The following is a 15,623-nucleotide window of genomic DNA, read 5'->3' as shown; positions in this document are numbered from 1 at the left end:
ATTAAAGGCGTTCGCCACCGCTACCCGGCTGGTTTATTTTCTTATCCACCTATTTTCTTAATGGAATGGTGGTTTATTCCAGAGGCTGTAGATGAGGTCATGGGGAGGGGGATGGGGAGTTATTGATCAGAGTAACCAGAAGACTCAGATAGAGCACAGGGCTAGGCTTTGAGATCAAGCATATTGTATACAAGGGTTTATAGTGGACTATAATATATTATATATTTCAAAATATCTTTGGTAAATTTCAAATATATCACCATGAAATGGTAGCTCAGGAAGTTTATGGTTGTATATACTAGTTAGCTTAATTTAATCATTTCACATCGTGCCTATCAGGAAAGCACTCTGTACTGTGATCTGCCTGTTAAAAACAACAAACAGTTGGAAAGTGAAACATTTTCCTTTGCAGACAGCCTGACCACCAACAGCTTAGAGAACAAGGGGCCATTGAACTTGAACATCCCACGTGGAATTAAGGAACATGGTGGCACTTCCCAGTGGAGCCATCTCTAACTCTTATTGATTGCCAAAGTTTATTTTACTGACTTCCCATGACCTTATTTAAATTTAGCTATTAAACGCATCCAGCATTTGACTGCCCAAATGTTCCCCTACCTGGTGCTGTGTAAATTTAAATGCAAAATAGTCTTTCAAAATAATAATCGTGGATATCAAAGCTTAGTACTGAAAACTAAGTTACAGATTTTTGTAGCAGAGCCTTAGGTGGAACCCTCTAGCTCTTGTAAGTGGAGTGTGGGTGTTGAGCGAGGCCTACTTTTGAGGACTGTTTCTTGTCCGTGTGGCTCAGAGACCTGTCTGCCCTTTGTCAGTTTTGCTTCTTATTTGTGCTTACGGTACTCCTCGTGTTAACTTTCGGTCCCAGATTCTGCACAGTCAGATCTCCACCATTGAAAAGCAGGCGACAACAGCGACGGGCTGCCCTCTGCTTATTCGCTGCAAGAACTTCCAGATCGTACAACTTGTCATTCCACAGGAGAGAGACTGCCATGACGTGTACATCTCTCTGATACGCCTTGCACGGCCAGGTAGGCAAAGAAACTTGGCATCTGACGTGACTTCTGGAGAGAGGCACAAGTCACGGGGCAGGGTTCCTGTCATGCTTAGGAATAGCAGTGTTTTAGGATTTGGTTGTCATTCTTGCCCAAGTGATCACCTGACACGTGAACCTTGTTCCTTTTGCGGGCTCCTCTGAGCTGTTTACCACACAGGCCTCTTTTGATAACCTTTGTATTCTTAAACTTCCCAGATAGTGGTTATAATGTGTTTTTCTTTCAGTCTGAAATCACTTTTTAAAAAATTATGCAACTTTGTTAATTGAGTCACTTAGTATGAGGCCTAAGATAGAATGTACAGGTTGTTTAGTGTGGAAAACATTTGTATCCAAAACTTCTAGTGTGTTCCTCCCCACCCAGAGTGCCCTACTTTCTTAGGTTGTTTGTCTGTTGGTCTGTTTGTTTGTTTGTTTGTTTGTTTGTTTGAGACAGGATCTTACTATGCTGCTTTGAGTGGCCCAATGTCACAGGTTCCTCAGGGCTGGAATTACAGGGGAGAGAGCCATTGTGTTGGATGTTTTGTTCAGCTAGGGTTTTGAGGGATATATGTTTGATTTGATCATTAGTAACAACTGCCTAGGCTTTTGTTAGCATCCATGACTGTTGGTGAAGTTCCCTTTGGTACTTCCAAACAGACCTGCTACCACCACCACCACTACCACCACCACCACCATCACCACCACCACCACCACCACCACCACCACACGCACGTGGTGGGAAGAATGCTTGGACATGGAAAATGGGCAGTCTTGTGTAACTGTCTTGTTCTAGCCCGTGTAGTATTTGGGTCTTTAGCTGGAGAACTCACTATATACCTCTAGAGAAGTGTTCCTTGACTCGCTGCCAGGCTTGTGTGAGCTTGCCCAAAGGAGGTATGCATCCAGGCTTCCTGGGAATTACAGTAAAAAGATACCATCGAGGTTGTACTTCAGAGTCACATCAGTAGGCAAAAAGGATATGTGCTTATAGTTTCTTTACAAAATGATGAGAAGTTGGCGACCTTTGCAAGGCACTAGGCTGGGTCCTGACTTCCCTAGGATAGGACTGTAGGGAGCTTAGAGCCAGTGCTCCTTCATGGAAATGGGGCCTGGGAATGGTCACAATCTGGTGGTTTTGACTTTGCTTTGTTCTTCTTTCAAGCTGAGACCTTTCCCCACCTCCTAGCGTGTTAAGAATAACTGCAGAGTGAGCCAGGAAAGCAGTTGAACTCTTTTGGAGGGTAGTCTATAATTGGAACAGCAGTTCTGGGAAGCTGTAGGCTAGGCTGCATGCAGCAGAGCTTGCAGGAGGAGTTGTGTGCCAGCAACTTCTGTGTCACTGATTAATGGATGTGCAGGGTAATAAATGTACTCCAACTGGATTAATGGGATTTAGGAATAGCTGCAGAACGGGGAAGGGCTCAGTAGCTGAAAGAGTAGCTCTAAGTGTGGGAAGGCTGTGGTGGGAGCGGAAAGTGCTAGGACTTACTGTGAGGGTCCATCTGCTTTTAAAAATGCATGCGTTTTTTTAAAAGGTGACATTTCGGTCACTAGATTTCAGATGGTGCCAATGTCTTGATTGGCTGCCCTTTCCCTAAAAGAAACCATAGCAGTGAATTTAATTAAAACCATCACCTAAGTGGATTTAAAATGCCCGTAGCGTTCTGAAACACTGGGATTAAAAACGTCAGTTTAGGCAACGCACAGTGTTTTAATAAGTGTGGGAAGACATACAGAGCCTCGACAGTTCTAAAGCTACTGCCTGCAGCGCTGAGGCCATGGCACGTGATCTGCAGGTCTGAAGTCAGGGAGATGAGCAGAGGTAGAGAGACTCAGACATGAGGCACATATGGTTTGTCATAGATCATCGGGGCAGAGTTGACAAAATAAGTCATTCTTCCCCCTATAGGCAAGTCAGAGTAAGGAGAGGGAGGGAGAAGGGGGAAGGGTAAGAGTTAGCTGGTGAAGGAAATGCGCAGTACTGGGTCCTCTGTCACTCAGAGTCTCTTCTGGTTATGTATTTCATCTCAAGACCTATGAAGGAGCTATTTTCTAAGCTCTATAGGTCCTTAGGATTTCTGGGACTCCTGAAAAATTGGAAGAAATTTCACTGGTTTGCATCTCACGTAAACAAAGATGCATAAGCATTTGGTCATGGATTAGAAAGGATCAGTGTCAGTTCAGTCAAAAGAGAGGTTGGACCCAAGGATGAGAAATTCCGTTAACCTGCTGGGTCTCACAGGCTCGTGAGCATCTGAGATTCTCTGAGGAGAGGACCTCTGTTTATCAGAGGGCTCAGTTTTCCCACATGCCCAATCCCTGTATTCATCCTTCTAATTTGCCTCCTGCTGTTTATTTTTGTATCAATTATCTTACTACTTTAGTGTTTGTGTGTCCTTCAATCTTAAATAATTTCTTATGTTTATTTTCCCCTCCTTTCTTTTTTAAATTACAGTCTTTTAAAGTCATCTTATTTCCCAGTTCTTCTGCATATTTTCCCCCATTTGGTGGTGGGAATTGAACCTAAAACCTTACCCATGCAAAGGGCTTACTGTACCATTCAGGGCTATACCCACAACTCTATATTTACTATGGCTTTCAAAAATCCCATGATTGAATTTGTCTCATCTGCTTAATTTGAAACTTTTATGTTGTCTAAGCCATTGATGCTTGAGCAAATTTCCAGTGGCAGTGTATTTTTGTGTGAGTTGGTGTACAGATTCCTGTGTGTGTGGTTGTATGTGTGCACCCGTGTGTGGAGGCTGGAGGACAGCTTCAAGTATTGTTCATCAAGAGCTTTTGCATCGTTGTGTTTTTTAGTTTGTATTTTATTGTTTTATGTGTATGCATGAGTATTTGACGGTGTTGATGTTTGCACCATGAGTTTGCAGTTTCTAAAGCAGCCAGAAGAGGACAGCAGATGTGGAGTTAAGAGCTGCATATGGTGCTGGGATCTGTTGTCTGGAAGAGCAGCCAGCACTTTGAACCACTGGAGTACCTCTCCAGACCTTGTGTTTTGAGAGCGAGAGTCTCTAGCAGGATCACAGCAAGTAGATTGCCATTCTCGGGATCTGTCTGCCTGTCTTTGCTTCCTCAGTGATGAATCCCAGTTGAGCCGCCAGTGGGTGCTTTTGATGTTCAGTTCCAGGGATTAAACTCAGGTCCTCCTGTTTGCAAGGTGCCTCCACTGACTCTCTATTTCCCATCCTGGTCATTTCTTTCTCTTAGTTGACGATGTCTGTCTGAGTCTGATAGTCCTCTTCCAAGATGTTAGCATCCACATCCCTGATGTTAATTTAAACTGGACTTGCTTAAAATTCACAGTGAAGGTGAGACATGCTTATTATCTTATGTTCGGGGTGCACACCCCAGTGACAGGCTGTGTTGTCCTCTTACTGTTCTCTGGTGGTGGGTGTTCCGCGGCATTCATTTTGAGTTGGCTAAATTCAGTGGACTTTTAAATCTAAGGCCATTGGCTTTCGGTAATTAGCTTCTGGTCTAACAAACCCCGCAGTTCTGTATCCTGGTGATTGCTGGTGGCCTTCTCATCCTTTTTTATTTTTTTCTTTGAATTTTTAAAGTACTTTAATATTAAGCTACCCTCTTGTTTTCGAAGTTACTCTGCAGTGAGATAAAAATCTCTTCAATTTTTTTCTGAAAACCCTCTTTCCATAACTTTCTGCTGATTGATGCAAAACAAATCCCTTCCCTTCCTCCCAGTGTTTCCCTTCTGACCCCATCTCTGGAGTCAGCCAGGTGACATCTCTTCTGTGAGAGAAGAGCAGAGGATCAGTCAGCGACAGGTTCCACGCTGAGTGTCTGCACTTGGTGAATCTGGGTTTGCTCCAGGGAAATTCAGTTTTCTGAGAAAGAACACGGTGGGGAGAGAAGGAAGTTAAGCTGGTGTGGAGGGACTCCTGCTTCCCTGGGTCAGAAGACACAGCGAGCAGTGGGCCTAAAACACCGAGAGCCCACATCTCTGCGCCCGATTTTGCATCTCACTGAAAAACCAGTCAGACTTACGGCCAGAAATATTCAAGCTTAGTTAATTTCATGTGATATTTATGAATTGTCCCTTTGCTTTTCTGGATAGAAAAAAATGCTTGTCTGCCTTTGTTAAGATAATTACATTGCCTTAGTAGGTAGTATACCAGAAGGTATTAATACAGTTTGTAACTTTCTGTACAGGCAAGCTTTAAAATTACAGGTGCATCTTAGATTACTGCCATAGACCAGAAGCTTGGTTTTGTTTTGTTTTGTTTTTCATTGTTGTTGTTTTGCTTCTGCTTTCAGAGTGCCCTCCTAGTCAGGATACCTTAGGATGAGGTCCTTGTCACTGCAGCAGAAGTTGTTTTGTTGGGTGTGGTGGCAGGAACTTGTAGATGTGGAAAGTCTGAGGAGCACTTACTAGGTCTACAGTGAATCAGCTGAGGGAGTTGGCCTTGCGGAACAGGCCAATAGTTTTCTCTCTGTTCAAAGTTGACGGTTTCTACGTGACGGAAAGCTTCTCTACAACAAAGAGACTGGTTCACGGACTGAGAGAGAGCGCATGTATCAAAAGACTGCACTTGTGAGACACACATCCGATAAGGGATTGATTGATATCCAAATCCTATAAGGAACTTGAACTCTGTGTGAAAAACCTCATAATCTAGGTTAGAGTGAAAATTCTGGAATTTTTGTTTCTTTAAAAAACAACTATGTTTGCATTTTAATCCCGGGTGTGGGAATATGGGGCTGCTTCCCAGCAGTTGACTATGATTTGCCTCATACTCTAGCAGAGGCATGCTTTTGCCAGCTGTGGATAGTTTCTGTGATTGTGTGAAATTTGTTAGTAGTCGAGCTCAAAGAAGAAATTAGATTCAGATCTCCCTCCCTCCTCCCTTGCTCCCCTTTCTCCCGTCTCTCCCTCCCCTCTCCTCCTCCCTTCCCTTTCTCCTTTTGTCTCCCTTCCTTCTCTCTCCCATCCCTCTCTATCTTTCTTTCTCTCCTATCTAATGATAGGGGATGAAACAGGGAGGGGAAGGATAAAGGGTTGGAAAAAAGAAGAACCCAAAAGACCGACAGGACCTTACTGGACACTTCTAAATGGAAGATCTGAGTGGGAAGCAAGTGAGAACTCAGCATCACTAATCACTAGGGAGATAAAGAAACAAAAACCACATTGAGATACCACCTGACATCTATTAGAGTGGCAAGTGTGTAAAGGAAAGGAAACCCTGAGATCAGAAAGGAGATACAGAAAAGAGAACTCTTGTATACTGTGGGACTATAAATGCTTGTCGCCAATATCGAAAACATTGTGAACACTCCTAAAATCTAAACAGAGCTACCATCAGATTCACCTGACAGATTTGAAATCATTATGTTGAAGAGGTGTCTCCTTCCATGTTCAGTGTAGCGGCATCCACAGTAGCACAGTTATTAGCCTGTGTGTTCATCAGCTGATGAATGGGTAAACAAAACGTTCAGTGTCCACAGGTATCTGATACTTTTCTATTGCTCTGATTAAAATATCAGCAAAGACAGCTTATAGAAAGAAGCGTTTATTTGGGGTTTGGGGTTGCAGAGGGTTGGAATCCAGAAGACAGCTCACACTGGAAAATGAGAGCTCACATCTTCAACCACACCCCAAAAGCGGGGTGAATAAATTAGTAGTGGTTGGTAAGACTATAAAACTCCGAAAGCCCTCCCCAGTAATGCGCGTCCTCCAGCAAAGCTCCACGTCCCATAGATTCTGTCTCCTCCTCAACAGCACCGACAAGTGACTGAGCACTTAAACACATGAGCCTCTGTGAGTCGCTCCACATTCTGATTCCCGCGCGACAGGATGGATAATATTGAGCTCTGAAGAAGGCAAACGTTCTCTCATTTGTGAAAGTGTGGATGCAAATAGAGAACTGTGTGTGAAATCAAATAAGCTAAAGGAAGACCATAGGGCATATCTGCGTAGGTTTGGAGTTTAAAACTGGTGGGCCCATAGACGTGGGAAAAATGTTGGTGGCCATGCAAGGGAAGAGGAGCGAGTAGAAAGGTCTTATCCAAGAGTCCAAAGCCCCAGGTAGGAAGAATAAGACAGATTCGCTTTTTCTGTTGTTGTTTTTTTCTTTTTTTGATTACATAGCATGACAAGCCGAGCTATTAATGGGTATCATACATTTCAGCACTGTTACGACTTCATACATCTCATCACAAAGCTGTTTATTATGTCCAAGTAAATTACCTTGATTTAATCCTTCCATATTGCATTAAAAATCCTGACGGGACTTGCAGGGTGACTCAGTGGTTCAGACTGCTTGCTATGCAAGATTGAACACCTGAGTTTGGTTCCCCTGATCCTCCTGAGGGTCGTTGTCAGACCACCGTGCCTGTGCCAGGACCCACACAACACACACACACACGCACACATACACTCACACACACACACTCACACATATATACACACACTCGCATACACTACTCACACACACGCACATGCACACATAATACACACACACTCATACACATATATACATACACTAACATACACTCACATACACTCACACACACACGCTCACACTCATACATATATACACACACATACACTACACGCACACATAACACACACACTCACACTCATACACATATATACATACACTCACATACACACATACACTACACACACAAATAATAATAATCTCAACACCACACTGATCCTCATAAGTAAATACCTAGAATTTGTCATTATAAAAATTAAAAAAATATATCTGAAAACAATAGCCCTGGCATTTTTAGTCCAATTTTTAAAAAAAAAATCTTCCTTCCCTGGTGACTGTTAAAATTTATGTCTGATTTTATGATAAGCAGTGGAGTAGGAAGCATAGTTATGAAATGGGAACCAGTCTGTGAAATTTACGTCTGTGCTGGGGTCCGCACATTACGTAATCCCCGATGTACAGCGTGGGCGGCTCTTCTGAATAGGAGACTTACCCACCGTACATTAGCAAGATGCAGGTTTGGTCAACAACGATATGAAGGCTTTCTTGCCCTCATGGAATTTTAAATTGGGCCTGAGAATTTGTTTAGCATCCCTTTCTATAAAAATGCTCCACAGAAAAGAAAACATTTTATAATTTCGGTGTAAACCTAGGCTATGTTTTCCAGCTCCAGGATGATGGTCCCGCTCACAGCTCTTGGTCTTGTGCAGTTTTGATGTTCAGCATCAGCACACATACAGAGATCTCAGTCATGCCGAGTTTTTCTCTTCCTACCTTCAAACCCATTTGTAAACATTTAACAAAGGGAGTTTAACTTCCATTATTACCACCAGGGAACTGAAGTTGTCTCAAGAGATCTATTTGGCATCTCTGACAAATTGCATCTGCTAACTGCATTATGGCAGCAGAAGTCTGTGTCATGAAAATGGTACTCAGTAATGGAAAAGATGGGTCAGAGTTGAACCGGCTTTTCCCAGAACTGGACTGCAGTCGTCTCTGCTGTTCCCCAGTAGCTCATAGGACAGGTCTGGTCTGTGAGTGAGTCTGTGCACCTTTCTCATCTGATCCACAGCCTGTTCTGTTTTAAAGTTTAAAAGTGACATCAAGAACACTCAAGTGGAGTGTGGTCTGTCTAGTTGGGCCTCTTATGGGTCAGGTGAAAACAGTTGAGTCCTTAAAAACGCCCCTATCTTTCTTCAGAACATGACCATGCCTTTCTTCTTTCGTGTGGGTGAGTCATCTTAACAGCAGTCAAAACAAGCTTGCAGCTGAGTTTTCCTTGGCTCCTTGTTGGTGGCCAGATCCTGTGTAGGGCCTGCAGGAGCCTTAAATTGTCTGCACAGAGGGCTGTCAGCAAGCTGAGCACTGCATGGGAGAACCTGGGAAAACTGAGGCTCATGGTGGAGGGGGACAGGAAGTTTAGGTGGAGGAGGGGAAATAGGGAAGAACTGAGCGCTGCTGTGTGGGTGCATGGGGCACCGTGAAGCTGAGTGTGACCCAGCTCTGTGACCCTGAGTGAGCGCTGCTCCCCAGCCTCCTTTGCTGTACTTTTCTCATCTTTGAAGTGAGGATTAGCATTGGTGTGTACCAGCTGGATCAATTGGTCTGTTAGAACAAAATCTAGAATAAAACAAGGCCTCTTCCTCCTCCTCCTCCTCTTCCTCCTCCTCATCAAGAGTTAAGGCTTGAACTTCCAATACAGTAGCCACTGGCCACAGAACTGTCCCTGATAAGCTAACTGTCCCTAATACAACTACATGTGAAGTCCCAAAAGCCAGAACAAAATGTGTATTTTGTACTATATTTTATACTATATACAAGTTAAAGTAACCGTATTAGCTATAGTGGATTAAAATACTACTAAATTAATTTCAGTTTCCTTTTAATTTTTAATGTGGAAACAGGAAGTTTTGTAATGACGGTGTGGGCGACATGATATTTCTGTCGGGCGTTGTGCTGAATTGTATACTTCCCTTATAAGGCAAGGCCAGAAAAAAAAGAGCCAAGTGCTAGGTTTTACTGGGAAAAGGGAAACCGTGAGGCTGGCAATGCTGCTGAAGGAAGGCTTTCCTGGTCCATCCCTCAGTTCCCGCTCCAGGGCTCCAGGCCCAGGCTGCTGCTGTGCATTATAAACTGGTTTTATTAATTACTCCTATAAATAACTTAAGAGCAATACAATTATATGTAGTTGTTAAAAATAGACGTTTTTAATGGAAACATGTGACAAAATCCACACCTTTTGTAGCTATTTTGTTTCTGCTTTCTTAATATTGTAAGCATCAGACCTGTATCTCTTAGAACCCATTCCAAATCCAGACATGATAGATGTCTGATGAATTCCTACATTCTTAATTATTTTTATGCTCCATGCTTTATTTTAGAAACTGCCAGCAAGGAGACACTGTGGGAAGGAGGCTTCCTCCGAGTCGCATGCAGCTGCCTCCAGGCCTTCTTGTCATTGCCCGGTGCCCTTGTCCCCATGCTGCGGTGGGAGGCTGGGATGGTGAACTCCATCCAGCTGGGACAGAATGGTTTTGGGGCAGATGGGTTCTGGCTTTGCCCTGGCTTGACTTGGCTGTCCTCTCTTTCTCTTGCAGTGAAGTACGAGGAGCTATACTGCTTTTCCTTCAATCCCAAGCTGGATAAGGAAGAACGGGAGCAGGGCTGGTTGCTGGTTGACCTTAGTGAAGAATACAAGCGAATGGGCCTCCCTGATAATTATTGGCAGCTCAGCGATGTGAATAGAGACTACAGAGTGAGTGGTGCCATTTTAATGGAGTACAAACACTTAACTTCTCATGAGGTTACCAAGTCAGTTAGCATGGAATAGCCTTTATCTCTTCTAGATTTTGTAGCTCTTTGTAGATGGAGTCTGACTGTCCCCACATCTTTCACTGTGCTGGTCCCTGCCCCCTCCAGGACTGGGGACTGAACCCAGGCTCTTATGCATGCCACATGAGTAATCTGCCACTGTAGCTATATCCCCAGCCCATTCTGCCCTTCTCTTCCAATTGCACCTAGAATGAATCCCTCAAGACTGTCCCTCCATACTCCTCCTCTTAAGGGGTGAGCATTTGTGAACTCCAGACCGTCCAGTGCAGACTTTGTGGCCAACAGTTGATGAGAGAGCTGGCTGGGACCTCATTCTCCCATCACATCTTTTTATAGCACAGGGGACGATTAGTGTGGAAATCTGAGGGCCCTGATGGCAATTTGGCACCAGCCTCTTGATATGCTCACTGTATTCTCAATTGGTACATAAGGTCACCAAGAGGCTCCCTAGAGGGATATGAAAAAAAAAAAAATGTGCCTGTACTCCCAGGAAGGAGTGCCAAGTGAACCTCTTGTTCTCTCCAGTGAGGAGTTCACAAGTCAGAACTAATTCCTAGTGCTCCAGGGACTTAGCAAGAACAGGGAGATGGAGACTAGGGTGGCGGGGAGAGATGGCAATTCTTCCGGTTTAACCCTGGAGTGTGTTTGTGGGTTTGTGTGCTGAGGCGCAAGCCCAGGATTCTGTGCGTGTCATGCCAATGGCGTACCACTGAGATGTGCTCCAAGCCCACTCTTCTGTCTTATTTGCCTTCCTTCCTTCACAGTTACATACTTTGACGGCCTCTCTTCTTATTTAAATAGTGCCCATGTTTAGTGGCCATTCATAGTGACATTGAGTCTCCTCTTAACATTCCTGTACCTTTGTTTCACAAGATTTATATTTATAGATACTTAAGTATATTTATAGATACTGTTATTGTTCATGTAGCTATTATGAATACATCCCAGCATGTTTTCTGACCTTCAGAACTTTTGATTTATGATTTTTTTTTTTTTGAGATAGTCTCAGGTAGTTCTGGCTGAACTCAAACTCACAGTTTAAGGATGGCTTTCAACTCCTGGTCCTCCTGCCGCTTCATATAAAGTGCTAGGGCATAGAGCATGCTTCCATACCTGACTTGGGGGGCGCTGGACATTGAACCCAGAACTTCTTACATGCCAGGGGAGCACTCTGCCCTCTGAGCTACATCCCAGTTCTAATCATTTATTTTAATCATGATCTCTGCTTTTATATGTTGCTAATCGTTGTCTAAATTTGACACTGTGTAAGATCTACAGCTAACATTTTTACACATTATGATTGTTATAGTTTGATACTAAACCTTACCCTAAAGTCAGGTGGGTTTTCACTATTATCCAGAGTATCTCAGAGATACAGATTATTTGAGATACAGTTGGTTCCTTATGATAATATAAAACTTCCTTGTAATTATGCATGAACTCAATTACAATACCTAACATAATCTTCATGAAGTGCTGGGCTAGTATAATTAGCCTGATTGCCCTCCTGCTAAAGTCAACGTTTGCACCAAGTGTTTTAGCGGACAGATGAGAGAGTGAAGGGGATTCTGACTTTTATAAAGGAAGTCGGATGTCTTTGTTTTTCAACTGTACAACTGCCCTTGAACAAGGAAGAAGAGAGAGTGAAGCACAGCCACTGAATGATACTTTCTCGATGCTGCTGCCTGCTGCTTTGATGACTTTCCCCCTTAGAATTAACCACAAATGTGACTCATTTGTGCATAGTAACCGGAGCCCTGCATCACCCAGGCTGAAAGCTGTGTGTCACTTGCCATTTCTTTTCCAGAGAAACTCCCAGCACAGTAAGCCTGGCCCTTTCCAGACTGCTGTGACAGAAGAGGTGAAAACCTCGGGGATTTTCTGACTTGAGAAATGTCAGAGGAATATCTTTAATTTACTGCCAGTCTAGAAATAGAACAACCCTTATCTTACATAGTAAGTTCTGACTCATCATCCACTGAGGACATTTCATCTCAACCCGCTTCCTGTGAATCTTGACTTTGAGACTTAGAAAAATAGGTATTTTCTCCTCTTGCTTTATGAGTTATTTTACACTTTGCACAAGTCCTTTCAAGTGGGTGGAGTGGGAAGAACTTGCGAGTCAACACAGAAGATGTCAGCTGAGTGTGAGCAGCCTGCAGCCGGTTTGTCATGGTCATCTCTGTTGTCCATGAAGCACCTTTGACACTCACTTGATGGCTGCCTAAGTCTGTAAGCCCAGACTTCATTTTATATACAACCCTGAAGTTACCTCTCTTTAGATCAAGTGATTGGTGTCTGTTACAGGGTAAACTTTTAGGCTAGGGATGTATCTCTGTGGTAGAGACCTACCAGCATGCAGAGGCCCAGGTTCAGTCCCTGGACACTGGGGGGAAAGTTGGTCTTCCTTGTAATGTAAGTTAAAATATGATCTAAGCCTCATATTTAATTAGACTTGTTTTAAATTTAATCATATTTTTAAATTTAACTAAATTAGAACTTCAGTTCCCTACAGCTAAATCTTAACATGTTATATGATATTTTATTAATTACTTTGCTCATAACTTCATTTGTCAAGCATTTCTTGAAGCAAGTTCTAGGATCCAAATATTTAAAAGGTGTGTCTGTGTTGATGTTTCTCAATTCCCAATAAGTTACCCCAGGTCTGACTCAGACTCTTTGGATAGCATCTTGGATGGCTACCAACTGTGTAGGTAAATACACTTTACTGGAAGGGTATATACCCAGGTCAGCAGAGAGCAGTTCTGAGAATGTGACCATCTCTGCTACTCATTTCTGCCCCAGGCCTAACAGTAAGAAATTAAGAACTGAGATAGAAATCTCAGGCCATTCCTGAGGAATTGCAAAACCTGGTAGCGTAAGTTCTGTTGTGTGGTGTATTCTTCATTACCAGAGTTTGAACTAGTTATAAAGGGACAGCAGCGAGGTTTGGCATCTTCCTCGTTTTTCAGTGTGCAGGTCAGTAGAATTCAGTATGTCACATTGCTGTGCCATTTAACTCCAGAACTTGCCTTACAAAGCTGACACTTTGTGCCCATCGAACAGTAATTCTCTCTCCTCGGTGGTTAGCATTCAGCTTCTGGTATCTATGGATTAGAATTTTAGATACTGCATATAAATGGAACCATGCAATGTTATCCCTTTATGTGGCTTTTACTGCAGAATTTAGTTCGATTTTTCAGGGTGGCTAATGTCCCTATGTAAATAGAAAACATTCTGCTCCTTGGTAGGCTGATGGATTTGGGGACCTGTTACTTTCTCAGCTAGCAGAAACAGTGCCTCCTCTGGTGAGGATGTCTGAATACCTCTTTGCAAGTCTGCTTCACCTCCTGGTGATTTCCCCAGAGTGAGGTCTCTGGAGTGTGTAGTAAATTGTACTTTACAAGTTGTGACGGGTGTCTGTACTGTCTCTCGCTGTGCTTGTGTCGCTTCAGAGTCTCGCCAGCACACACAGGACAGGGCCCTGGTTTCTCTGAGTCTTTGCCGTTGCCTGTTTTTGGCTTTGCCCTAACGGTGCCCAACCCAACAGTTGGGAGGCGATCTCTCAGTGTAGTTGATTTCATTTCATTGGCAGGTTAGTGGTACTGAGGTCCTTTTCATGTGTGCTGACTTACTCTGAGTGTCCCTGTTTTCAGTTACGCCATTTGCTTTTTTTGACATGAATTTCCTTATGTATTTTGGGTAGTAAACTCATAGGGAACATAGTTGGAAATGTATTCTTCCTACTTAGGGTCACACTCTTTGGTTACATGTGGTTCTGTTACCTGCCTTGAAATCATGTAGCATGAATCCCCAACTGTTCTTTAGAAAAAATGGAATCTCTTGAGAATTCATATTAGTTTTCAGATAAAGTTTTGTATTCCTGAATAAGGGGCCATTGAGGCTTGTGATAGGCTTTGCCCAGGGTCTGTAGGTTGCTTTGGGCAGGGCACTTACTACTATTGAGTCTTCTACTCTAGGAATTCAAGCATCATTCCATTTGTGTCTTCTGGAGAAACTTTTGTAGTGTGTAGGGTAGGACTTAGTTTTCACTCAGGAGCATTGCCTACTTCAAAAGGAGGATAAATTTCATTCTTTAGTTCTGTCTGTATAAAGCTGTTTATCAGAAGTCAAGTTAAATGACACTGTAGGCCTGGGGGTATGATCATCATTGTCATCATCATATTATCAACAGCGTTTTTACAACAGGATTTTACAAGTGCTCCAGCTTCTTAGAAATTCTAGTGGAGGATGTTCAGGGTGCCATATACTTTAGCTTTGACTGATGGGCAATGCGCTGAAGAAGCAGAATTCCCTTAAGAGAATTGTATTCAAGACAGGAGGGTGTGCCAGTCAGCTTGGACACAGCTTCGATGTGGTTGACTGGGCACAGGTAGGGCAGCTTTGGCCTGTACAGTGGCTGAGCCATGAAGGTCACAGTCTCCTCCGGAGAGTGGTAACTCTGGTGTTGTAGAAGGTAGCGACTGTCCTTCACAGTAGTAAGTGAAGAGGGCTGTGTGCAGACATCAGGACAGTCTCTGAGTGGTGCTGTCAGTGCGAAAGCGCGTATGCACTAGATAACTTTCCTTTTCCTAGTCTCATTTCAGCCACGGTATACATAATGCTGTGGCCTGAGCCTCGCTGGACATTTTCTGGCTTTGGGAGACCCACAGAGGGCCTGACGGGGGCTGCAGAATCCTTTACTTTCCTCCTGATTTTCAGAAGCTTAAGTGCAGGATTTTGGGTAGTCTTCTGTTGTTCAGATTATTTCACTTAGCAATAAAACTTTTCAGTTGTTTTCTGTTGCTGTTCTTAGGAAGAGTGTATGTGATTCTCGGTTTACTGAAATCCTCCTTACTTCCTTTAAAAACTGGTTATGCTCAGGACATGGCAGTCTGGTGCAGTGACTACGTGTCTTTGGTCCTTGGGCCAGCAACAGGCGTGGTGCGGGTGTGGGTGTTAATGTTCTAGTAACTTGCTTGCTTAATTGAGACAGACTCCAGGTTGCAATCATGGGGAAGTGCAGTACTCCAATGCCTCATCCTAGCTGTCTGGGTCCAAGTGAGTTGGGCTTTATGCTCTTGGTGAGCAGGATTCTCTGTCAGGGTACCCCAGTCCACAGGAGACTGAAGTTATGCTCTGGACCCGTGGTCATTCCTTTTATGGCCTTTTAATGGCTTCCTCCATGATTTTTAGCAGTCTGGTTAAGGAAGTCATTGGAAGCTGGCAGGGAGGGCGGCATCATGACAGAGCTGTTTGTG

At 43.5% G+C, this 15,623-nt stretch overlaps 1 protein-coding gene across 1 annotated transcript in view; it reads left to right on the top strand.

Moving 5' to 3' along the window:
• Positions 1 to 15,623, top strand: part of Mtmr7 (myotubularin related protein 7) — a 79,450-nt gene that overhangs the window by 26,770 nt on the left and 37,057 nt on the right. Inside the window, exons 3-4 of the mRNA XM_021169676.1 lie at positions 887 to 1,049; positions 10,128 to 10,285. Coding sequence (XP_021025335.1) covers positions 887 to 1,049; positions 10,128 to 10,285 — 321 coding nt within the window. The remainder of the gene's footprint in view (positions 1 to 886; positions 1,050 to 10,127; positions 10,286 to 15,623) is intronic.

This window comes from Mus caroli, chromosome 8 (genome assembly GCF_900094665.2).
Source record: "Mus caroli chromosome 8, CAROLI_EIJ_v1.1, whole genome shotgun sequence".
Classification (NCBI taxonomy): domain Eukaryota; kingdom Metazoa; phylum Chordata; class Mammalia; order Rodentia; family Muridae; genus Mus; species Mus caroli.
Note: the sequence above shows the minus strand (reverse complement) of the source record. Positions and strands in the feature narration are given on the sequence as shown.